Source organism: Primulina eburnea, chromosome 5 (assembly GCF_022965805.1).
Source record: "Primulina eburnea isolate SZY01 chromosome 5, ASM2296580v1, whole genome shotgun sequence".
NCBI classification, from domain to species: Eukaryota; Viridiplantae; Streptophyta; class Magnoliopsida; order Lamiales; family Gesneriaceae; genus Primulina; species Primulina eburnea.
Window position 1 is genome coordinate 4,191,047 of NC_133105.1, and position 23,916 is coordinate 4,214,962.

The 23,916-nt window shown below is 35.4% G+C and overlaps 4 protein-coding genes and 3 non-coding genes across 8 annotated transcripts; 3 read left to right on the plus strand and 4 right to left on the minus strand.

Moving 5' to 3' along the window:
• The first annotated feature begins 310 nt into the window (after nucleotides 1-310).
• On the plus strand, nucleotides 311-922 carry LOC140831892 (lectin-like protein). The gene has a single exon (XM_073195606.1). It carries the CDS (start codon nucleotides 311-313, stop codon nucleotides 920-922), a length of 612 nt encoding a protein of 203 aa, XP_073051707.1.
• Nucleotides 923-13,516: 12,594 nt separating this feature from the next.
• Nucleotides 13,517-13,609, minus strand: LOC140833246 (small nucleolar RNA snoR27). The gene has a single exon (XR_012118377.1). It is a non-coding gene; the product is annotated as a small nucleolar RNA snoR27 (small nucleolar RNA).
• A 53-nt stretch (nucleotides 13,610-13,662) lies between these two features.
• Nucleotides 13,663-13,755, minus strand: LOC140833244 (small nucleolar RNA snoR26). The gene has a single exon (XR_012118375.1). It is a non-coding gene; the product is annotated as a small nucleolar RNA snoR26 (small nucleolar RNA).
• Nucleotides 13,756-13,849: 94 nt separating this feature from the next.
• On the minus strand, nucleotides 13,850-13,943 carry LOC140833245 (small nucleolar RNA snoR27). The gene has a single exon (XR_012118376.1). It is a non-coding gene; the product is annotated as a small nucleolar RNA snoR27 (small nucleolar RNA).
• A 446-nt stretch (nucleotides 13,944-14,389) lies between these two features.
• LOC140831632 (large ribosomal subunit protein eL33y-like) lies at nucleotides 14,390-16,026 on the plus strand. Its single transcript, XM_073195376.1, has 5 exons — nucleotides 14,390-14,524; nucleotides 14,647-14,682; nucleotides 14,791-15,019; nucleotides 15,106-15,148; nucleotides 15,819-16,026. The coding sequence occupies exons 1-4, from the start codon at nucleotides 14,493-14,495 to the stop codon at nucleotides 15,145-15,147; spliced, it is 339 nt and encodes a 112-aa protein (XP_073051477.1). The 5' UTR covers nucleotides 14,390-14,492; the 3' UTR covers nucleotide 15,148; nucleotides 15,819-16,026.
• Nucleotides 16,027-19,030: 3,004 nt separating this feature from the next.
• On the plus strand, nucleotides 19,031-21,113 carry LOC140832491 (E3 ubiquitin-protein ligase HAKAI homolog). 2 transcript variants are annotated; one of them, XM_073196551.1, is made up of 4 exons: nucleotides 19,031-19,157; nucleotides 19,532-19,789; nucleotides 20,326-20,384; nucleotides 20,651-21,113. In XM_073196551.1, the coding sequence occupies exons 2-4, from the start codon at nucleotides 19,538-19,540 to the stop codon at nucleotides 21,045-21,047; spliced, it is 708 nt and encodes a 235-aa protein (XP_073052652.1). In that variant the 5' UTR covers nucleotides 19,031-19,157; nucleotides 19,532-19,537; the 3' UTR covers nucleotides 21,048-21,113. The 2 variants fall into 2 exon arrangements, with proteins under 2 accessions (XP_073052652.1, XP_073052653.1); XM_073196552.1 differs by having other exon boundaries at nucleotides 20,699-21,113.
• Nucleotides 21,114-21,402: 289 nt separating this feature from the next.
• LOC140832490 (ataxin-3 homolog) lies at nucleotides 21,403-22,984 on the minus strand. Its single transcript, XM_073196550.1, has 2 exons — nucleotides 22,590-22,984; nucleotides 21,403-22,145 (listed from the first exon to the last, which is right to left on the minus strand). Exons 1-2 carry the CDS (start codon nucleotides 22,845-22,847, stop codon nucleotides 21,570-21,572), a joined length of 834 nt encoding a protein of 277 aa, XP_073052651.1. The 5' UTR covers nucleotides 22,848-22,984; the 3' UTR covers nucleotides 21,403-21,569.
• Nucleotides 22,985-23,916: the final 932 nt, after the last annotated feature.

The following is a 23,916-nucleotide window of genomic DNA, read 5'->3' on the forward strand; positions in this document are numbered from 1 at the left end:
CGTTTGATGCAAAAAATTTTTGTCCTGATACAAACTTCTCTCGACTAATTGCTGTGTATGGTGATGCTAAGGCTGTTAGTGGTGGTAGGTCGGTTCAAATTTCTGGTTCAGGTGCTTTTAGTGCAGGGAAACTGATTTGTCGAAAACCCATTAATCTTGTTGAGGGATACTCTAGAAAAATGGTGTCATTCTCAGTTTATTTTGAGTTTTCCATGTCTGGAGGATATGGGTTGGCTTTTATTATGGTTCCAATTTGGTTTCCTTTGAATGTCTTTAATGGTGGCTCAATGGTAATGTTTGAGGAGAAAAAATGAAGTTTCTTGCAGTTGAATTCGATACGTTTAAGGATGAGAAGTATGGTGATTTTAATAATGACCGTGGTGGGATTGATGTTGATAGTGTTGTATCTGTGAAAGTGAGCAATGTTTCAGCCATCAAGTTGGAGTTAAATAGTGGAGAAAAATTACAATCTTGGATTGATTATGAAGCAAGTTCTAAAATATTAGAGGTTCGATTGGAAAGAATATTGGATGTCAAGAAGCCAGTTGACCCTTTGCTTTCCTATCATATTGACTTGTCAAGAATGTGGAAAAATGAGGACGTTATTCTGGGATTAAGCTCGTCGAGCGGGAATTCGTCGCAAAAGTGTAATATATATTCGTGGAGCTTTGTTTCGAGAACTATGCCCCATTGGATGCATTCAGAGCCGATGAATCCGAAGACATTCACGGAGAAGGGAGAAGAAGATATGAAAGTTCACAAGACAAGAAGTGATTGTGCTATGAAAGTACTAGCTGCATTAATCTTGGGCGGTGGATGTGGAGAGCTTGGTGCCGTTGTTGTGTTATTTGTGTTTGCTATCTTCGGCAATAGGTGCAGTGGCCAAGATTTGAAATCTACCGGTGCTAATTTTTTTAATTAAAAATAAAATAATTCATAATAATTAAAATCATAAGTCATACCTATGATACATAATCATCGTAGTCTCAAAAGTTTCTCATCAACAAGATCTTCAATATTTTGGTTATTGAACTCGTAATGATTCAGAAATCGACAAAACATTGACAATGTAATATTATATCTTCATTATCGCCTGTAAAAAAATTTAATGAAGATCAAATAAAACCAATATCTTTAAAACCATTCATTTAGATGATTAGATGATTAAATTAAAAAATATTTTTAAACTAAAATATACATAGATAATCTGTATAGATATAATCTTACTATTGAAGCTGTGATCTATGATTTTTCAAAGTATAATATTCATCGATTATAAAATAGAGTAGGTCTCATGTGAGACCGTCTCACGGATCTCAATCTGTGAGACGGGTCAACCCTACTCATATTCACCATAAAAAGTAGTACTCTTAGCATAAAAAGCAATACTATTTCATGGATTACCCATATAAAGATCCGTCTCACAAAATTTGACCCGTGAGACCGTCTCACACAAGTTTTTGCCTATAAAATATGAGGTTGGGGTGGATAGGATGCATAACATTTTTTTTCAATCTTGAAAAATGAAGTTTATTTAATATTCTTTTTACTAGAAGTTTATAAATATATTTGAAATATTTCTACAATAATCATCATAAAATTTAAATTTAAAATTTAAAATATTTGTCAATCGAACTAACATGGTTTTAATCAAAAGTTAGATTTTTTTTTTTTGAAGAATATTAATCAAGGGTGATCAAGGAGGAGAAAAAGGTTTTATTTTATTAATCTTCGGTCTATAGATATGAAAATCTCAAGTCGATAAGTATTGAGATTTATTTATTACCATATCAGTTTGAATACATCATAGAGAATTTGGAACCAATCAATTAAATATAAACTCACTAATATTTTTACACTTTCAAAATCAATTTAAAATTCATAAAAGATATCTAAGTAGGAAAAAAATCTCGATAGGCACAAATTACCATAATTACAAGTAGGAAACGAATGGATTATTAAGGAAATTTTTAAGAATCCTAATCCAGATAGTTATCAAAATATGTTCAGGATCCACTTCTATATATATGCTCCATATGCACACATAATATACGATATATTATTTACTGGTGAATACAATACTTGCGCGTGCATGGCGTTCTTCCCTGGCTCTTCGTCGTCATCTACTCCTTCAGCAACACCTCACGGACCCTTTTCTGCTTCTTCCTCCACCGATCAAGAGTACGAAACTATTACAATATTCGGAGTATCCATCAATGTTCGGATGACTGAGACGACGTCTTCGTCGTCGTCAGGACAGACTGGATCTGTTTCTCTTGATTCTATGGCGGTGGACGAGACAATCCCAGCGGTGATCTCACCACATACCCAAGGAAGTGTGGTTCAGCCGCCCGTCAATCTTCTTCCCGTTAATCATCATGAGGGTTATTGGAGAATCAAGAAAACCTTGAAGAAAAGTGACGTGGACGGTTCGTCGAGGCTTCTCCTCGGAAAACTGTTAGTCAAGGATCATATTTTGCCGAATATTAAGAACTTCGATGAGAAGAGGGGGGCGGAGATCACCGTGTATGATGTGGATACACGAACCGTGCACACTCTGTTGCTGAAAACCTGGATAACCGATAGTTACGTCCTCGTGAAAGGCTGGATGAAGGATTTTGTTAGGAGGCGTGTGTTGCGCAAGGACGATGAGATTGGGCTCCGGTGGGAAGAAACAGATGGAAGATTTGAGTTTTCTCTACTTCGTCAGCATCCTATGCATCAAGATTTCAGCTAGGATACATATATAGTTTGGTTAATATTAGACAGTAGATTTGGTACCAGAATATTGAACATCCATTCCAGTTGCACATTAATTTGAAGATTCTGTACTTGGTTACAAAATTTTGGTTTTTGTTGCTTAATTTCGTGAGCGAATCCATTGTTATGAAAAGGTTGATAATAATTTGATTCTAGTTTTTACCTTTTTTTTAATCATCGTGAAAATACATTTTGGTAGATTGATTTACAACTACAGATTATTTAGTTTTTGTTCTTATTTGTAAAAGAATTTATTTAGATGAGAGGGATTATATATGCTATAACTTTATGGCCAAGAATTAAAATTTCAGGTTGTTTAATATATTCCTTTGAGGTTTGCCATTTTTTGTGTTGGGATCAAATTGAATGCTAGAATATAAAAAACAAACAAGAAGGATCAATCGAAGATCTATTATCTTCGTCCGGGAAAATTTCTTCGAATGATTGGATTGACTAATAAACCATAAAAAGAAAGCAATAGTTATTAATTTACATTGAGAAGTCTCTTGTTAGACGATCTTATAGATATATTTTCACGAGGCCGATGAATGTGATTCATACTGAAAATAAATTGAATTGGGTAATAAAAAAAAAAGATCTACAGTAGAGCTCTGGTGGACTATAGCCCGCTCAATTTTTATTTAAAAATTATATAGAGGTCCAAAATAATTAATAGTATTGTAAAATACTTAAAACTGATATGCAGAAGATGACAAAAAAGAGGAAGGAATATCGACATAAAGAGACAACATAAATTATAGCAAAACTCTGGAGAATTCTATGTAAATTTGAGTTCTGTTTATTTCAATTCCAACTTCCAGTAAAGTCTTCAAAATATTCCATATGTTCAATTTGAAGTCTGTTTATTTCAATTCAAAAGGAGACTACAAAAAAATACAGCAAAACTGTGCAGAATTTTTATGTCAATTTGAAGTCTGTTTATTTCAATTCAAGGTTCCAGTAGCTAAGTCTTTGAAATATTCCATATGTTCATCAATCTTTTTTGTAAAAAACGTTAATCAAGTTCATAACAACATAATTAAATTTGATGTTGTTAATGGATTCTTCATGTAATATCATTATTTTTCTCATTTTATGTTTTTGTTTTGAGTCATTTCGAAGGAGTTTGAATGTACGAACAAATCGTGATCCATAACATTTGATTAAAAAAGTCGGATTATTTCACAACACACGCATCACCGTTTTTGTGAGAAACAATTAGGCTTTCCGTACAATATATATATATATATATATATATATATATATATATATATATATAGTTTTCTTTGTTTTCACACAAGATTATGGAAAAAACAAATTTTTGAATATGATATAAAAATTGTTGAAAGTAGAGCCTGTTTAGTTGAATAAGACAATGAACTAATTTTTTTTTTTTTTTAAAAGAAGAGTTTTTCTTAAAAATTATTACGAAAAATGTTTTAATAAGTATTTGTTTCAAAAGCTAGACTTCCTGAATTTTAGGTTGCTGCTTCTACTATTATTAAAAAATTGAAAACAAAAATTTATTTTTCAACATTTATCTAAAACAAAACCACTTTTGTCGTTTTGCTAAATTTTTTGTTTTTTTTACATAAAAACACTTTAAAAAATTGAACTTATTTAGATATTTTTTTAAGTTACAATTTTTTTTATCTAAACTCGTCTCATCATTTGAACATGAAACTCAGAAAGAGACTGACACAACGTAAAATGAGATATGATAGTTTATAGATATAGCTTGGTTACAATTCTGTAAAAGAAAAATCAAAATAGTATTTGCCAAAATTATTTAAATATTTAACTAAAAAAAATGTAGTTTTTTTGTGTATTGAGACCGAAGGATAAAAATGAAAGAAAAAAGGTCCACGTATCCAGCTGTCTTAGAACATCCACATTGGTGTATTAATGAGTAATTATTAACACTGATTAATATTAATGTACCAATGTGGATGTATAAATTATTAACTTTGGCTGTCATGTCAGCATGAAAATTAATTAATATTAATCTCATTAATTCACATATTTTTTTAAAAAAAGACAAAAGAGCCAAATGACTCTTTTGATTATATATATACATATACATATATATATATATTATTCTTTTTGTTTTGTTCTGAAAAATAAACCCTTCCAAAAAAACCAATTGCTTTTCATTTTTTTAATAATATTTTAATCAATATTGAAATTAAATTATTTTTAAAAGAATAATATTATTTATTTTCAATAATATTTATTTTAATTTTTTAAATAAAATTAGAAAGATATTTAATTAACATAAAATAAAAAAAGATGCATAAGTAGACAATGAGACCTACAAATAATAAAGGTTGATATTAAATGAATATGAGTGTGTATTAATAATGTAAAAGTGTTAATATAATGATTATGTAGCTCGCGGACCCAATACTTTTTGAAGAGATGGAAGATTAATAACATAGATTAGTGACTACGGATGCGGATGCGTTATCCGCACAAAGTTTCCTGCCACCAAACGGTCGCTGTTTAAAGAAATGGCCGTCATTCCAACAAGGAACCTGGTGTTTTTTCTGCAACTTTTGCATTTATTAAACTCACTGTTTCTTCTTGTTTTTATCATAAATTCTACTTAGCCACACAAAAAAATAATATGAAATATTGGGAAGATATTGACATTGGCAATCAATGTGTTTTATATCTTATTTTACAGAAATTAAAACACTCAATATTAGTGCAAATTCGGAAAACAAGGGACATATCCAAAAGAATCCCATTTTATATTCCCTCGGTCAGCAACCACACAAAAGAAAGCAAAGCAAAGTGCAGCAGAAACATTATACTACTCGTATTAATTTTCACGACTTTCTCGCCATTCCCAGGCAGCACCACCAGTACCACGCCTTCTTCGCTTACCCATTTCCCCATGATTTAATCTATGCTCTTAAATCCGGCCAGAAGAATTCATCAATAATTTCAGCAATATATAGTTTACTTCTGGGGACTGGGTACATGGGTTCTTCAGAGGACACGAGGTAAAATCAAGGGAAAAAAAGAGACTGTACTGAAGAATATGATTGGAAATGACCTTAATTTCTTCGTCTAGGTACTTGTTGGCTTTCTTCTTATTGGATTTTTGCTGGAAAGCCTTTCCGACAGAGCAAAATAAATCATTTGATGCAAACATTTTTGGTCCGTATACAAACTTCTCTCGACTAATTGATGTGTATGGTGATGCTAAGGCTTTTAGTGGTGGTAGGTCGGTTCAAATTTCTGGTTCAGGTGCTTTTAGTGCAGGGAAAATGATTTGTCGAAAACCCATTAATCTTGTTGAGGGATACCCTAGAAAAATGGTGTCATATTCTCAGTTTATTTTGAGTTTTCCATGTCTGGAGGATATGGGTTGGCTTTTATTATGGTTCCAATTTGGTTTCCTTTGAATGTCTTTAATGGTGCCTCAATGGGAATGTTTGAGTGAAGTTTCTTGCAGTTGAATTCGATACGTTTAAGGATGAGAAGTATGGTGATTTGAATAATGACCGTGTTGGGATTGATCACTACAAGAAAAATGGGTTTCCGCGGCGTGCAATGTGTGCCGCGGAAAGGTATCCGCGGCGTGCATGGCACGCCGCGACGCACGCTGTAAAGTTGAAAACAGTCTTAAGTTTGAAACTATTGGCAGCGTGCAGTTTACGCTGCGGTTGACTCTAATAACGGTGTGCGGAGTGTGCTATGGATAGTTATCTTTTCGGCAGCGTGCACCGCACGCTATGGTTAAAAGTTTCAACGTCGTGCAAAACATGCTGTTGATATACTAACCAATTGGCAGCGTGCAAGGCACGCCGTGCTTAAACGTATCCACGGCGTGCGCAAAACATGCTGTTGATATGTTCACCAATTGGCAGAGTGCATTGCACGCTGCGATTAAAAGTATCCATGGCATGCGCAATATGCTGTTGATGATTCATTGGCAGCGTGCAACAATATGCTGTTGATGATTAATTGGCAGCGGGTATTGCACGCTGTGGTTAAAAGCAACCATGGCATGCGCAATATGCTGTTGATAAGGCGCAATGCAAGCTGTAATTGATATATTATTGTACGCTGTCGATTTGGTTTATCAGCAACGTGCAGCAAGTTAACGTTATTTATATTATTATGAACCAGATTTTAAACAATAATATCGAAACTCAAAAGATTTATCACACAACATCCAACTAATCACCGGAATTAAAACAAAATAATAAGATAATATAAAAACTAAGTAATTAATGTCAATTCTCCTTTATCCAATAAGACAAAAAACTTGATAAAGTAAACAAAATACTCAGTAATATGATGATTTGATGCAATACTGTCTCTAACCCTAGAACCAATATAAGATCTGTATCAGTCACACAAAACGAAAAAATTAGAAAACCATGCTACTGTGCTTCCAACTGCATCATCCAGAAAAATCATTTCAGAATTCGGTCGAATTAAGTCTACCTGCTCCACAAGAACTCTATCAACCCAAACTTTCCAACAAGATCTACCAAGAGGAACGTGATGCTTTTAATGCACGTCGTTAATGTCGTGCCGCAAAAAACCAGTTTTCTTGTAGTGGATGTTGATAGTTTTGTATCTGTGAAAATGAGCAATGTTTCAGCCATCAAGTTGGAGTTAAATAGTGGAGAAAAATTACAATCTTGGATTGATTATGAAGCAAGTTCTAAAATATTAGAGGTTCGATTGGGAAGAATATTGGATGTCAAGAAGCCAGTTGACCCTTTGCTTTCCCATCATATTGACTTGTCAAGAATGTGGAAAAATGAGGACGTTCTTCTGGGATTAAGCTCGTCGAGCGGGAATTCGTCGCAAAAGTGTAATATATATATTCGTGGAGCTTTGTTTCGAGAACTATGCCCCATTGAATGCATTCAGAGCCGATGAATCCGGAGACATGCATTCACGGAGAAGGGAAAAGAAGATATGAAAGTTCACAAGACAAGAAGTGATTGTGCTATGAAAATACTAGCTGCATTAATCTTGGGCGGTGGATGTGGAGCGCTTGGTGCCGTTGTTGTGTTATTTGTGTTTGCTATCTTCGGCAATAGGCGCAGTGGCCAGGATTTGAAATTTACCCGAGCTAACTTTTTTATTGAATAACAAAATAATCCATAACAATTAAAATCATAACAATGATACATGTTCATCGTAGTCTCAAAAGTTTCTCATCAACAAAATCTTCAATATTTTGGTTATTGAACTTGTAATGATTCAGAAATCGACAAAACATTGATAATGTAATATTATATCTCCATCATCGCCTGCAAAAAAATTTAATGAAGATCAAATAAAACGAATATCTTTAAAACCATTCATTTAATATGTTAGATGATTAAATTAAATATTTTTAAACTAAAATATACATAGATAATCTGTATAGACATAATCTTACTATTGAAACTGTGATCTATGATTTTTCTCGAAGTATAATATTCATCAAGTATAGAATATGAGATTGGGATGGATTGGATGCATAACATTTTTTTTCAATCTTGAAAAATGAAGTTTATTTAATATTAATCTTTTTACTAGAAGTTTATAAATATATTTGAAAATATTTCTTCAATAATCATCATAAAATTTAAATTTAAAATTTAAAATATTTGTCAATCGAACTAACATGGTTTTAATCAAAAGTTAGATTTTTTTTTTTTTGAAGAATATTAATCAAGGGTGATCAAGGAGGAGAAAAAGGTTTTATTTTATTAATCTTCGGTCTATAGATATGAAAATCTCAAGTCGATAAGTATTGAGATTTATTTATTACCATATCAGTTTGAATACATCATAGAGAATTTGGAACCAATCAATTAAATATAAACTCACTAATATTTTTACACTTTCAAAATCAATTTAAAATTCATAAAAGATATCTAAGTAGGAAAAAAATCTCGATAGGCACAAATTACCATAATTACAAGTAGGAAACGAATGGATTATTAAGGAAATTTTTAAGAATCCTAATCCAGATAGTTATCAAAATATGTTCAGGATCCACTTCTATATATATGCTCCATATGCACACATAATATACGATATATTATTTACTGGTGAATACAATACTTGCGCGTGCATGGCGTTCTTCCCTGGCTCTTCGTCGTCATCTACTCCTTCAGCAACACCTCACGGACCCTTTTCTGCTTCTTCCTCCACCGATCAAGAGTACGAAACTATTACAATATTCGGAGTATCCATCAATGTTCGGATGACTGAGACGACGTCTTCGTCGACGACGACGACAGGACAGACTGGATCTGTTTCTCTTGATTCTATGGTGGTGGACGAGACAATCCCAGCGGTGATATCACCACATACCCAAGGAAGTGTGGTTCAGCCTCCCGTCAATCTTCTTCCCGTTAATCATCATGAGGGTTATTGGAGAATCAAGAAAACCTTGAAGAAAAGTGACGTGGACGGTTCGTCGAGGCTTCTCCTCGGAAAACTGTTAGTCAAGGATCATATTTTGCCGAATATTAAGAACTTCGATGAGATGAGGGGGGCGGAGATCACCGTGTATGATGTGGATACACGAACCGTGCACACTCTGTTGCTGAAAACCTGGATAACGGATAGTTACGTCCTCGTGAAAGGCTGGATGAAGGATTTTGTTAGGAGGCGTGTGTTGCGCAAGGACGATGAGATTGGGCTCCGGTGGGAAGAAACAGATGGAAGATTTGAATTTTCTCTACTTCGTCAGCATCCTATGCATCAAGATTTCAGCTAGGATACATATATATATAGTTTGGTTAATATTAGACAGTAGATTTGGTATCAGAATATTGAACATCCATTCCAGTTGCACATTAATTTGAAGATTCTGTACTTGGTTACAAAATTTTGGTTTTAATTTGTTGCTTAATTTCGTGAGCGAATCCATTGTTATGAAAAGGTTGATAATAATTTGATTCTAGTTTTTACCTTTTTCTTTTCTTTTTTTTTTAATCATCGTGAATAATATTTATAATTCTTGAATAATGAAAATTTAAATTTTTAATATTTATCAATTACTCGTTTTTTAAACAAAATTAATCATAAAGATTCGAAAAAATAAAAATTTTGGTAATGATATATAATTTATTACATTAAGTTCGAACCCACGTAACTCTAATTTCTGAATATGTATCTAATCAGGTTGAATAATCTATTTCACAAAACTAACTCATGAAACTATCTCACATTTTCACATTTTGATTTTAGGAAATTGTGAGTTCCATGGTTAAAAACAAAAATCATATTCCTAAATATTTGAACTCGTTGCAAATAATTAATTGTTTTTATTGTAACACGCATTAATCTTGTAATTGGTATATTTTCGAATTTGGATTTACTCTTGTAACTTCTCAATATTATTTGATTTTCATCTACCAACTCAGATTCTTTTTTGATCATTTTTTTGCCAAAAGTCGCTAACTCTTTCGAACAGTATTTATCTAACATCGATATTGAGCAAATAATATATTATAATATTAGGAGTAAAAAAGATTTGATTGGGAGTATAAATTAAACTTTCCTTTGAGGAAATATTTGTAAAGGGAAAAAGATAAGTATAAGTTTCAAAATCCAGAATGAACACAACAGATTTTGGATTCTCCGTGTCCTAAAAGGGAAGTATATCAGAATCGTCGCATATTATATGTGAAGTTTTTAATTAAGCATTTCATTCCAAATAAGAATCAAACTGCATTCACTTCTGTATATATGCCCGCCATTCGCACACAGGAGAACGTATGATATTATACGATATAGAAAAAAACGTGTGCATGCATGGCGTTCTTCCCTCGTCATCGAATCCTTCTGTAACACCCCATGCAGTTGAAGAAGATTACGGACCCTTTTCAACTTGTTCCTCCACCGGTCAAGAGTACCAAACTGTTATTCTATTGGGAATATCCATCGATGTTCCGATGACTGAGACGTCGATAGGGGAATATCCAAGGAAGAGTGGTCCAGCCCGTCAATCTTCCCGTTCATGATCGAGATATTTCGACGGAGAGGATCAATCTGTTTCTCCTGATTTGATGGAGGTTGACGAGGAAACCTATTAAGATTGAAACTTGGACCTAACTCAACCCCAAAAGCTAGCTCAAGAAGGGAGGATTGTCCAATCCCATATATACCACTCAAAAGTTATTTATCCAACCGATGTGTGACAATTAACACACCCCTCTCACGCCCAGGAATGAACATCTGGAGCGTGGAGTTTATAAATGACCCAATTATGGGCAGAACGGGTGGCCTAATTATAGGCAATCCAACACATAACGGTGGAACCCTGGCTCTGATACCATGTTAAGATTGGAACTTAGGCCTAACTCAACCCCAAAAGCTAGCTCAAGAGGGGAGGATTGTCCAAGCCAATATATACAACTCCCAAATTATTTATCCAACCGATGTGGGACATTTAACACACCCCTCACGCCCAGGAATGAACATCTGGAGCGTGGAGTTTACAAATGACCCAATTAAGGGCAGAACGGGTGGCCTAATTATAGGCAGTCCAACACATAACGGTGAAACCCGGGCTCTGATACCATGTTAAGATTGGAATTTGGACCTAACTCAACCCCAAAAGCTAGCTCAAGGGGGGAGGATTGTCCAAGCCAATATATGTCACTCAAAGGTTATTTATCCAACCGATGTGGGACAATTAACACACCCCTCTCACGTCTAGGAATGAACATCTGGAGCGTGGAGTTTACAAATAACCCAATTGGGCAGAATGGGTGGCTTAATTATAGGCAGTCCAATACATAACGGTGAAACCCGGGCTCTGATACCATGTTAAGATTGGAAATTGGACCTAACTCAACCCCAAAAGCTAGCTCAAGGGGGGGGATTGTCCAAGCCAATATATGCCACTCAACCACGATTATTTCATTTCGCCGAATACACAATCTGGAAGCGGTGTTGATCAGCCCCTCATGGTTCAGCCATTCATCGTGAAGAGGATTGGAGTATAAAAAAAATCTGCAGAGAAACGACAACGATGGTTCATCCAGGCTTCTGATAGGAAAACAATTAGTTCGGGACCATATCTTACCTTATATTGGAGAATTCGATGAAAAGCGAGGAACAAAGCTAGTTGTGTGCGATGTGGACATAGGGACGGAACGCACTCTTGCTGAAGACCTGTGGAACTAAAAGTTTCATCCTTGTGAAAGGTTGGATGAATGCTTTTGTTAGGAGGCGAAAGTTGCATATGAAGACAATCAGGCTTAGGTGGGAAGAAAATGATGCAAGATTTGAGTTTACTATAAATCGGGCTTAGGTGGCAAGATTTGAGTTTACTATACTTCGCAGGACGCCCGAGACGTACGGAGGCATCAAAATTAGGCGGATAATGTTCTTTTGCAATTGTTTCTTTCTTGCTTTAGTATTTGAATGTCGGTTTGGATAGATGTTTGATGTTTCTCAACTTGTGATTGCTTTCTCAGGATCGAAATAGTAGTTTGATAGATGGTAAATAATTTTCAGATTGAACAATCCGGTTACATATTAATTTGAAGATACAATTTCGACACTTGGTTGTAAAAATGTTCTGATTTTTGTTGAGCGCGATCATGAGTGAATCCATTGAAAACATCAACAATGACTTGAGAAGATGCAAGGAAAATTATAAAAACAGAGATATATTTTATTTCAATAGCAATTTAGTACAGAAGATGATACTCAACAAAATGATACAAAAGTATATTGCATCTTCTAATACACAAACAATAAGAATACACGCATGACAAAGCATGCTCCTGATCAGAAGTGTAGTCCAAAAATTGGGAAAGGAAACCACATCTCTACTCAATCTCTTATGCTATTTTCACATCAAAAAGCGATAGCTGATGCAAGCATTTAGGCCTCAAGAGTCTCAGAAGTTGTGTATCAGGTAACCTAGGTAGGGGTAGTCAAACTAGGTAAATCATTCGAGTATAAATACTAATTAGTACAGATAATGATATCTCAAAGATGTACATAAAAACCACCACACTTCATATGCAGATGGCACTGTTGGAAAATACATAGTAGTGTAGTTGCTTTTGTTTGATACCATGCCCGCTTGATCCATGCAAAAAGCCAAAGATTCTAATAGCTGCAGCAAATGACAGATATGGAAAGATGGAGACACTTCTTCCAATGTTCGTGTGGAGAGGGATGAGGGTTTTAGCTCCTGGATTAGCATAGACTATATGGGTTCGGAGGGGTTACCATGCCCAAACACATAGATTTTCATAATAGATCCTTGGATATAGGTAAGAAAGCGCTAAAGCATAAGCAATGAACCATAAAAAAACATCAGTAAACTCAACGCAACCATGAACTCTTCAATAAAGTTGTAGTCTTCAAAGAATTTTTGAGAAGAACATCCAAATAAACTGAATCTCAAAATTAATCTTGGCCAACTATTGACATCATTCTAACTTACTACTAAGACACAAGGAAAAATCACAAGAAATATGTTAGAAAGGAAAAACATGCTCAAAGAGCAATATCATTTGAACATCCGAATGTAATTTCCAAGTGAGAATTTTGTCCCAAAATACTAAATCCAAAGCGCCTGAATGTTGAATCCATTTGGAGTTAATGGGAAACACTATAATTATTAATCTTATACTCTAAACAGATCCAATGTAGACATTGGATATATTCATTCTAAATCGCAGAGAAAAACAGTACTATCAAAGCTAATCATCTAACATTGATTTCACCGGACAATGCGTAAAATAAGAGAAGAGTTTTGAATTCAGGATCTCAGATAAGCTTGTGATTTATCATCAATTCCTCGAAAGAAATTGCAGACAGACAGCGTGTATATTGTTAACATCACAGATCCAACGCTTGGCAAAACCAATTAAGGAAGATTTCAATTCAAAACTAAAAAACGGAGGAAAGCATCTCAGAATAAAATTCCCCATGAGTTTTCTTCACAGAAAATCATAGTGCAAGGATAACAATTTAATTCAAGCTCATCATCGATGCTCATCCTCAATTCGGAAAAAGAAAACCCATTAAAAACATATTAAATTAACAAGGTTTAAACAATCAAAAAGATTTTTTTTTTAAAAAAATGTACATGACAGGATCTCAGGTGGTATTCTTATCTTCAATTCCGTGGGAAAACATCAGATAGATAACGCAGTTTTTGAACTTCATTGCATCATCGATCCAACCCAAATATTAATTATTACAAAATTAAAAATGACAAACTAAACAGAGATGCAAGTCGGAGCGAAGCAATGGTGACCTTAGAACTCCGACTTTGTTGACGTTTAAGAAGTGATGAAGAAAAAACCCTAGAGTATTTGTTCCGAATTGGGCTTCTGATACCTAATAGCGAGCCCCATTTACCAGGTCAATAGAGCCCAATATAGGAGCACTCGACCTTTCCGCTCAGCCCATTTTAATAGCCTAATATTTCTGGGTCAACATTAGACCAGCCCAAACAATCAGCATCCATATTTCACCCATTCCTGTTGGAAACCGAAAAGGATAGGAATGGATAAACCCTAACCGAAATTAAACCCCCAAATATGGCAACAATTCAGTTGGTAAAATAAGCGGGCCTATACTGGGCCTCAAGAAGAATGTAACTGGACCAGCCCAACCCATTTCAGAGGCTATTTTTCTTATATTCACCCTTAATCTCCATTGGTAGGGTAATAGGGTTTCTGCCACTTCCCTTTCTTTCAGCTCCAATCCGAAGCATCCTTTCTGCCACAATGGTGAAGGGTCGGCAAGGCGAGCGCGTCAGGTGAAGTTTCCGTATCAATTGTCTCACCTCAAGTCTATTCCTTTGCATATTCCCCCAATTCGGTGTGTGTTTGTTTCAATTTAGCATTTTGTATTCATTCATTTGTTTATTTATTTTTACAGGCTTTATGTTCGCGGTACCATTCTTGGGTACAAAAGGTAAGCAAGTCTAAAATTTTCTTCTTTGTTCATCATAAAGCATACAGTGTTTGGTTGATTACTTGAAAATCGAGTTAAGTGCGTGTAAAATGGCGAAATTGGTGATAGGTCGAAGTCGAACCAGTACCCAAACACATCGTTGATACAGATAGAAGGAGTGAACACGCAACAGGAGGTGGCATGGTACCTCGGGAAGCGGATGGCTTACATTTATAAAGCCAAGGTCAAGAAGAATGGTTCTCATTACCGTTGCATCTGGGGCAAGGTCACACGTCCTCACGGCAACAGCGGGGTGGTTCGTGCTAAATTCAAGTCCAATCTTCCACCAAAATCCATGGTATTACTTTTATCTATTTGAATTTCAACTGCAAAGTTTATCGTGAATGGAATTCGTGATTTTTCTGTTGCTTGCTACTAAAACAGGGTGCCAGGGTCAGGGTGTTCATGTATCCAAGCAATATATAAGGTGATCATCTCAAACTTATTGTTAAGTGGCTCTTCTGGATGTACAATAGTCCGATATGATGTTTAATGAAATTGTTTTCTCTTCATATAATTGCCTTGGTGACACTGATCCTTAAATTGAGAGAGTCAAAATATATGCAATTATTATCATCGAGGTGATTCGTCATATGTAGTGCAGTGAACTGATCTACCAATCTACCAGTGGTGGTGGTCTTAAATAACTCGTTTGTTTTGGGATTTTCTAGGATATGATCTTAGTGTTTGACAAATTTCAAAGCATAAAAAATGTCAACATAGCGTCTAGTTGGTAAGTTCTGTTTCTTTGTTGGATGGTGAAAAATTATGTGAGGTAAATTAAATGCTATAGTAATCAGTGGAAAAACAACTCCCTTGACATTGCATTGTTCCTAGCAAAACATTTTTTTTTAATTCTTCCTTGAGATGTTGGAAACCCCTAATTATAGATGACCTGTGGACTGTGGTGACGTAGGATTACAGTGATGGAGTGAGTATATTAGGCATTTCTCAATTTCCATGTGCTCTTGTTTAAATTTCAACTGGTGTTTGGCCTTGATGTGCATATTCGGCTTTTAGAAGGGGTTTTGTTTTTGTTTTTTCATTTCCGTCAAGGCTGAGTTCTTAATGAAGGTATTCTTTCCCTACTTCTGCAGTGATTCTATAGCTCTGGCTGGTTTTAGTTTGGGGAGAGAGGAGCACAAAAGGCCAAGTCCTGAAGATGATAAAGCTGGTTTCACGTCCTTGGAAAATTTTGTTATGCGACTTTATTTTCCTTTCCTAATAGAACAAGTTATGTCTTCATTAAATCACACAACAGCTTTACTTTTATTTTCTGTTTTTTATGGATTTATTTTCGTTGAAGCGTCAATACATTTATTTAGAGGAAGCCAAGCTTTCCGTCTCCGTTGCTTATTTGACCCAAGGTATGATCATGGCCCTGGAATCAATTAAATCTTTTTATACAATGTGTGGAGGAAATTTCTATATACCTAAACAAACTTGCCACTAGACCGGTTACACTGTTACTCGTTAAACTAACTATATTCATTTTTAAAAATATGGCAAAACTAGTGAACTTAAATATACTTATTGACATCTTTTCTAAACTAACATAATATATTCATTTTCGTGTCGATTTTATTTTCAAAGGCACTAATTTATATATCACATATTTGTGAATTAATGATAGCCAATTGGCGTTAAAATCTCAAATGGGTAGGAATCTCAAATGTTACGTTAAAATCTTAGATTACTTATTCCAATCCAGAAAGGAAAAAAATTTGTTCCTGAAAAGAGTCTCACGGTGTGTCCGATCCGTCTTTATGAGCAGTCAAACCTTCCCGTAACAAGTAGGACACTGCGAACATCTGATTCTCCTTGTAGAAACCGGGATCTTGATCTACGTTGCAAGTGGGGCACGCGATATCCCCTCTTCCTGCGCATTCTGCACAGACGACAACATACTTGAACAAAAAATTCAAAAATCAGATAGGCAGCAAAATTGGGGTTGGTATTAACTAAAAACGTTCAAATACATCTCCGAAACCACAGTGGCCTGTTCTTTTTTCCTCTCCCATACCTGAGCCATTTTCAATTAATTCCGAATGAGGAATGATGGTCCGTGTTTCTTTAATTATGAGGTGTAAAAAGTACAGGGAACTCGGACCTTAAATCCAGCTCCCACACTCGAAGCTCAGGTCCCTTGTCTTTCCCATCAATTTCGCCACCAAGGTATGGTTCTTTTTCAGTTTTCACATCCCTCTCCTCAAAAAAACTTTCAATAGTTCCCACATAAACATTACACTTTTCTACTGCACGAATCTTCCATGTTCGAGCAGGACGGCTTCCCAGCAGCAACGATGACCGACATGATCTATCAGTAAGCTCTCGAATTTCCACCTCATCCAACACAGGCCTGCGTTTCAGTGAACCTCAATCATAAAGTGGCTATATGTGACCATAACAAGCCGTGTGGCAAAATTAGAATATTTCAAAAAATAATAAAGTCCTATAAGCAAAAGGCAGCCAACGGCAAGGCAATTCAGAGAATGAATTGAGTCAAATGTAAGATCCCAAGTAGAAGTCAAGAGCAGAGAAGATGAATTTGGCTCACAATACCATTGTTTTTCAATCATCAACCATCAAACATAATCTATGGATGCGGAAGAGTAAAAGTACTAACAGTTCCATTCACTTAGAAACAATTTGGTCCCATCAAATTTTCTTCCTTTACTACTAAATAAAGCATAATCACAGACCACCATCTAAAAAAATAACCCACCTGTGATCTGTACAGTATTTTACCATATGTTTCCTCTTCATCGCCTTCCATATAAGTCAGATGTAAGCTCAAATTTCATTCAACAAAGTATCTAAATTTCAGCACCTAAGGAATTTCATCTCCTTAGATGCCCGTAATACGCTTCTTGAGGATGACCAATGTCTTGTTCTACTGTCAATTTAGTAGATCCATAGGATATTTCAGAAAAAAAGATTAAAACTAAATATATAGAACAAAAGAAAATCGATATGAATATTTATATTGCTCGACTTAACGATTATTTATATTGCTCAGGCTCGACGATGCTTCATGCCTCAACCAAGACAGAAATCCTCCGTTGTATGGAACAATAATTTATGGCAATGCAAACAAATCATGGAAGATTGTTTATTTGGAGACATCCATGTTAAAATAACTATAATTTCAGGAATGTGAAATTCATGTTTCAGTTGTGCTGGATACATTAATCCCTCAAATACAACCAGCTTAAATTGAATTTAAGCTGCAGTTTTTTTCTTTGTCAGCAATTGAATTTTCAAGTGCTTAGATTTTTAATGGACATTTATTTTTGTGAAACCAAATTTCCCAAATCAACAGTATGATCACACGTATTTTTTATTTGGGTCATCATGATCTCGAGTTTTTTTCTTTATTATGCATCTATATCCAACTTTTCATCTAACATATTCTATCATTATATTTTATTTTCTATGGATAATTATTTTTGAAATAGGATATTTTTTATATAAACTTGTAACCAATATTCGAAATATTTATAGTAATTTACATAATTTATAATTGTTATCTGGATTAGGATGTAAACGAACCAAACTGTTTGTGAGCTATTCGAAACTCGATTCGATAAAAGCTCGTTTGAGCATGTTTAATGAGGCTCGTTAAGATAAACAAACCAAACTCAAGCTTTACAGTATTCGGCTCGTTAGCCCGTGAACATGTTCGTTGGTAATTTCATGAATAATCTTTTAGATGAAAAAATAATAGTTTTGATATTTGATTTATTGATTTTGCATATTATTTATGAAATATATAGAAAAATCTATTAAATTTATTTATTATAATAAATTTACAAATTTTGATAAGAATAATATATTTTTCTATAATGTACTTTTTAATTAATTTAATAAAAATTTAAATGTATAATTCATATTTATTAAGCTTATTTAGGCTCGATAAAGGTTTGAATAAGCTCGTGAGCCATGCATATATTCGTTAAATAAAGCTCGAGCTCGGGCCGATTATAAACAAACCAAACTCAAACATTCAAGAGTTCGGCTCGGCTCGAGTAGATTATATCCCTAATCTGGATGATGTAGATTTTTATTAAAAAAATAAAGATACAGTTATATTAAAATTTTGGTAATTTTTATAGATAATATGTGAATTTTAAATTTTCTGCCTGAATAATGTGGCAATTATATTAAATTTGACCAATGCTGGAGACCTGTGTAATTTATGATTAAATGGATTAATGGAATGGCCCAAAAGTGGTAGCTCAATCCTGCCTTGATACCAACTTTTAGGCCCACAGACACACATGCACTCAGTCTCATACTCAGTGTATATATTTGGACGTGGCATTTGCTGCTCAACGTTACAATTCTGACTGCTTGAATCGCTTCAAATTCCTCTGTTTTGAACTCAAGTGTTCAAGCGGAAACAGCTTGATCTTGGTCCGAAGCTCCCTCTTCTGGTAAATTCTCTTATGATTCTTGTTATGAGGAATTCAAAAATTTTTCCTCTCAATTTTTTGATTTGTTGGAATATTTGGTTTTGCTGTGCGGGATTTTTGGTTTCCACTGCTTTCTTTAATTTCAATAACATATCATAAAAATGGATTCACGGAACTTAGAGTTTTCCCAAAAAGAAAAAAATGGGTCTAGAAGACTGGAAATTAATTAGTGCAGTTTTTATTTCAAGTATATGTGTCCGAGGGAACTTTTCATGAAGCCCTGTGATTAGATTGATATATGGCTTCATGACTTGATTTACACAAATTTTGAATGCTCTTTCTGGTGATTCGAAATCGTAGTTTATGGTATCAGTTGAATGTTGATGTTTTGCTAGGGAAGGATGTTTAAGATTCGGTTTAGCAAGCCAGACAGTGAAAGTGATGGTAGTACAAAACCTGTGCCTTCAGACGCTGTAACAGTCGCCTGCCCTGATCATCTAGTCTTAGCTGATCTTCCTGTTGCCAAGGGCCTCGGATCAGCAAGTGCGACTGCCGTTACCAAGATAGTTGGTCGAAGATCACGTCGTCAGCTCGGCGAGCGGGTTCATTTTTGCCTCAGTTGTGACTTCCCCATTTCCATCTATGGGCGCCTGGTATGTATTAGAGTTCATATACTTCTCTCCTATGTATGTACTTTTGAGTTTTCAAGGATTCTAAGCTTCAGAACTCCTTAGCAGGCTCTTTTTGTTAGAGATTAGTTTTTCCGCAATTAGAAAACATATTCTGATGTTAACCTGCTTTGTAATACTTCAGAAAATGCAGCAATTGTCGCTGCATACATGTTAAATCATCTTTAATCAAATAGCAGCTGGTGTAGGAACTAAATGATAACAGGAACAAAATCATATAATGTCTCCGCCTGTTTGCTCCCATGCATTGGCACTTTTGGTCGGGGCAGCAACTTTTGCAAGACAAATATAGAATGCACGTGTGTTCGGAAGAATTTCCAGTATCATTTGGGATTCTATACATCTTATGTGTTAGTCGTTACTCTTTGTTTCTGCAGTCTTACCAGTTTCTGGTGTGACACTCATGCCATCTTTGTTCAGTTTTGTTTTGTAAGGACAAAGATAATAATATCTTATAAAATGAATTGGTCTCATGTTTGTGCTCTCTTATGTCATTGCAGAGCCCCTGTGAGCATGCCCTCTGTTTGGACTGTGCTAGGAGTGATTCTCTTTGCTTCATGTAAGCCTATTTAGTTTTTAGTCTGCTAACTCTTTTGGCATGATATAGTTGATCTGCATAACTTTTTGGTCTCGGAGTGAAATGTGCAAGCACACTGTACTATTCCTTTCTATGACAGGCATTATGAGAGTAATTCTGTCTAGTTTTTGTACACAATAATTATATCTAAAGAAAAAAACTGTTCACTTATTGTCCAATTCCCATTATTATAATTCTTTCTCAAATGGTGAATATATTAACCTTGAAGACTTTGTTTGCAATTTCAGGCTAGTTGATGCATTTTTTTACCATTTTTGTTTCTTCCTGGTACACAGTTGTGATGAACGTATTCTGAAGATTCAAACAATCAAAAGGACTGGTGTCTTCATATGTGCAATGCCTTACTGTTTCAAGTCATTTTTAGGAAAAACTGAATTTGAGTCACATATTAACAAGAATCATGCTTCCAATCATCCCAACAAGAAACAAGAAGGAAATTATCCAACTTTTCGTGCAACCCCTGGACATGTCTTTTCTCCTCTTGCAGCTACGCAGTTTCATAATCATGAAGACGAAAGCCAGCACCCCATGACAATGCAACACTTTCCCGAACAACTGGCGGAACAAACCTTGCCTCTTCCACCACCTCTGTTACCAGCTTCTGGTCTCTCACAGCCAAAATGAGGTGGAACGTACTCCGATGGAAGCAGCTTCAGCTTGCGATATGGGGTGTGATATAGTAGACTTTTTATTTATGATCTAGAGAACAGGGTCTCTTTTCGCCTCAAACTAGAATGATTGAAACTGGAAATTCCATGACTTGTACTTTCATTTTGGAGAATGTGTTGGATGCACTAAAAGCACAGTAAAGTAGCATCCAAAAGTGGCATAAGAGGGGAAAAAGGAAAAGAAAAAGACTTCGTACAAAGGTTTGCATCTGACCAAAGCTAGAAGGCTTGTTCAAGAACATTACTTACATCGTGTAATTTTTTTTAACAATCCGTACATCATGTTAGCTCCAAAACCATTCAACGTAGAATAAATATTCAAATTGGCTGCCATCTTATTTGGAAAAAAATATATGCATGGTAAAAAATCCCCAGTTATAATCATCATCCTCGTAATAGTTTTTCTTTTTAGTTTTATTGTACGAATAAAAATGTACAGAGCAACCAAGAAGCCATCTTTCACCACAAACACTTCCTCTCATGCATGTTCTGCACCATTGTTCTTATTTTCACTTTCTGCGGGGGCAGGTCGTGTTTCAATCACTGGTGAAGAATCCATCAAACTCGCAGCTATTGCAGCTTTCAAATCCTCATCTTCATCATCTTGAAGCATTTCTGCTTCATCATGTTCGATGTGGTGATCAGAACGCTGTTGATCAGCTCCTTGATGGGTTCTCGGGGTTGAGTTGCAGGACTTGGTGATCCGCTGTGCATCTTCAGGCGACAGCCACTGCCCGTAACCATTGGAAGCTTCTGAGGATGAGATGGGACACTCCTTCGGAAAATTACCCCTCACAAGAAAAATACTCCAGCCAAAGCCCTTCAAAGAGTCTAGGTATGCTGAAAGGTAAAACTTTGAGAGATGCTCGGGTGCTGGGTAGAGACTGTCAAAATTGTACCACTCTTCATTCACTTTTCTAATGCAAAACCAATGATCTTGCAAGTGGCATATAAATGCATTTTCCATTTCGGGGTCTATCTGGGCTGGCTCAGCCACAGGACTGTCCAGGGGAATGACTTCCAAACCCCACACCTCCAATGCTTTTTCCACTACCTGCAACCGAAATATTTCAATCACTTGGAAATTTGGTACGATGATTGTTAAAGTAGATACAAGAAGTGTTCAGCATAGTATAGACTACGCCAAGTAGTTTAAAAGATTGTGACTAGCATTTAGCAGCTTAAAATAAGGAACTCCAAAACGAAAATCTACGAACCACAAGACAACCAAAATTGTTGATTTCCAATGAGTATCTCATAGTAATAACGTTCTACCAAAAAAGACAATCACAAAATCTGAGAGACTCGACAAGTCACAAAGAAAAAGAACATCATATAATATAATCTATGAAAAATTATCATCCAACAAACATGGCATGAGTTGGCAAGGCCAACATCAAATATGACATATTACTTCTCAGTACCAAAAACAAACACGTCATACTCCTAGGTCAAATAATTCGATTCTGCAAAACAAAATAGCTAAAAGGATGAAAACCTGGATGCTAAAATCTCCATCGAGGGAAACGTTGTGCGAGAGGTCTGGGAGAAAATCTCCGGTGACGGAACCAAGCATCATCTGCCGCTCGGTGCGATCGAGATCGGAAGCGACGGCCGCCAAATCGAACTCTGAGAAGAAGGGTCCCTGCAAAACCGTGTTCACGCAATGCACTGCGCATAGTTTCGACTCTTGTACCTCGTGGTACAACATCCCCCCATTGCTCGCCCCACCACCATCTTCCGAATAGCTATCCATTACCTCTTGTTCTCCGTCCGTAAAACCCTAGAACAATTTTTGGTGTACTTTTCTAGGGTTTAGGGTACAATTGGATGAGAAAGGGGTGGATTGGGGAATTAAGTACGTGCCTTCTTAATATGATGCCACCGGAATAGATGTTGAAATCTTACCAATGCATTGATACTCTGATATTTAAACACTTGCATATAAAAATTTGGATTAAATACAAAATCAAAATTAAATAGATTTCTTTTACAAGTCACACATATAAAAATTATTCAATCAAATTAAATTGAATTAAAAAAACTATTTCAAAACGTACTGATTTTCAGGAAAAATATAAATGAGAAGCTTAAGGTTAGAAAAAAGAGACCACCGATTATTTACAACGTAATCGATCAATAGTCTAAATTGCTCTCAAAAGTAAGGTATTTCTGATTTTTATAGGAATTTCTGTACCAAAAACAATTATATATCCAATTATAGTATGTATGAAACATGAAATATGTATATTCTCACCGTCTCTACCGCATGAGACAAAAATATACATCATATTCTATTGTTACAATTCTATCATATGTCTTTTTTTATTCCGTCGTCAATCGATTTGACGAATACATGAAATCAGTACTCTCAAATTGATAGTCATCAATTTGTTTTTTACTGGTAGAACAAGTAAGCCCAGCGGGAGCTAATTTCTTTCTTATCTTCTTCGAGCTCGAGACGAGCTAGGTTACACCTTACCCGCTCGCAGCTCGAAGATTAAACCATTTTAGCTAGAGTTTTAACCGAGCATGGGCCATCGTTTGTAGTTGGTTTTAACTTTTAAATATATCAATAAGTTTATATATCGGGTTATTCCTCACCACTAGCGGCTCGAAAATTAAACCATTTTAGTTGGAGTTTGTAATCGAGCGTGGCTCAAGACCCGATCTTTCGGACAGACAAAACGAAGTCCTCTGCTAGAAGTAGTAGTTATTTTTCACGATTTCTTGTGCGAAGTGATCTTCTTGAAGGCAGAGAAATATCTGCTGACAAGCAATCCCAAGATTCAGCAGCTTATGGATACCTGCTAGATACCAAAGAG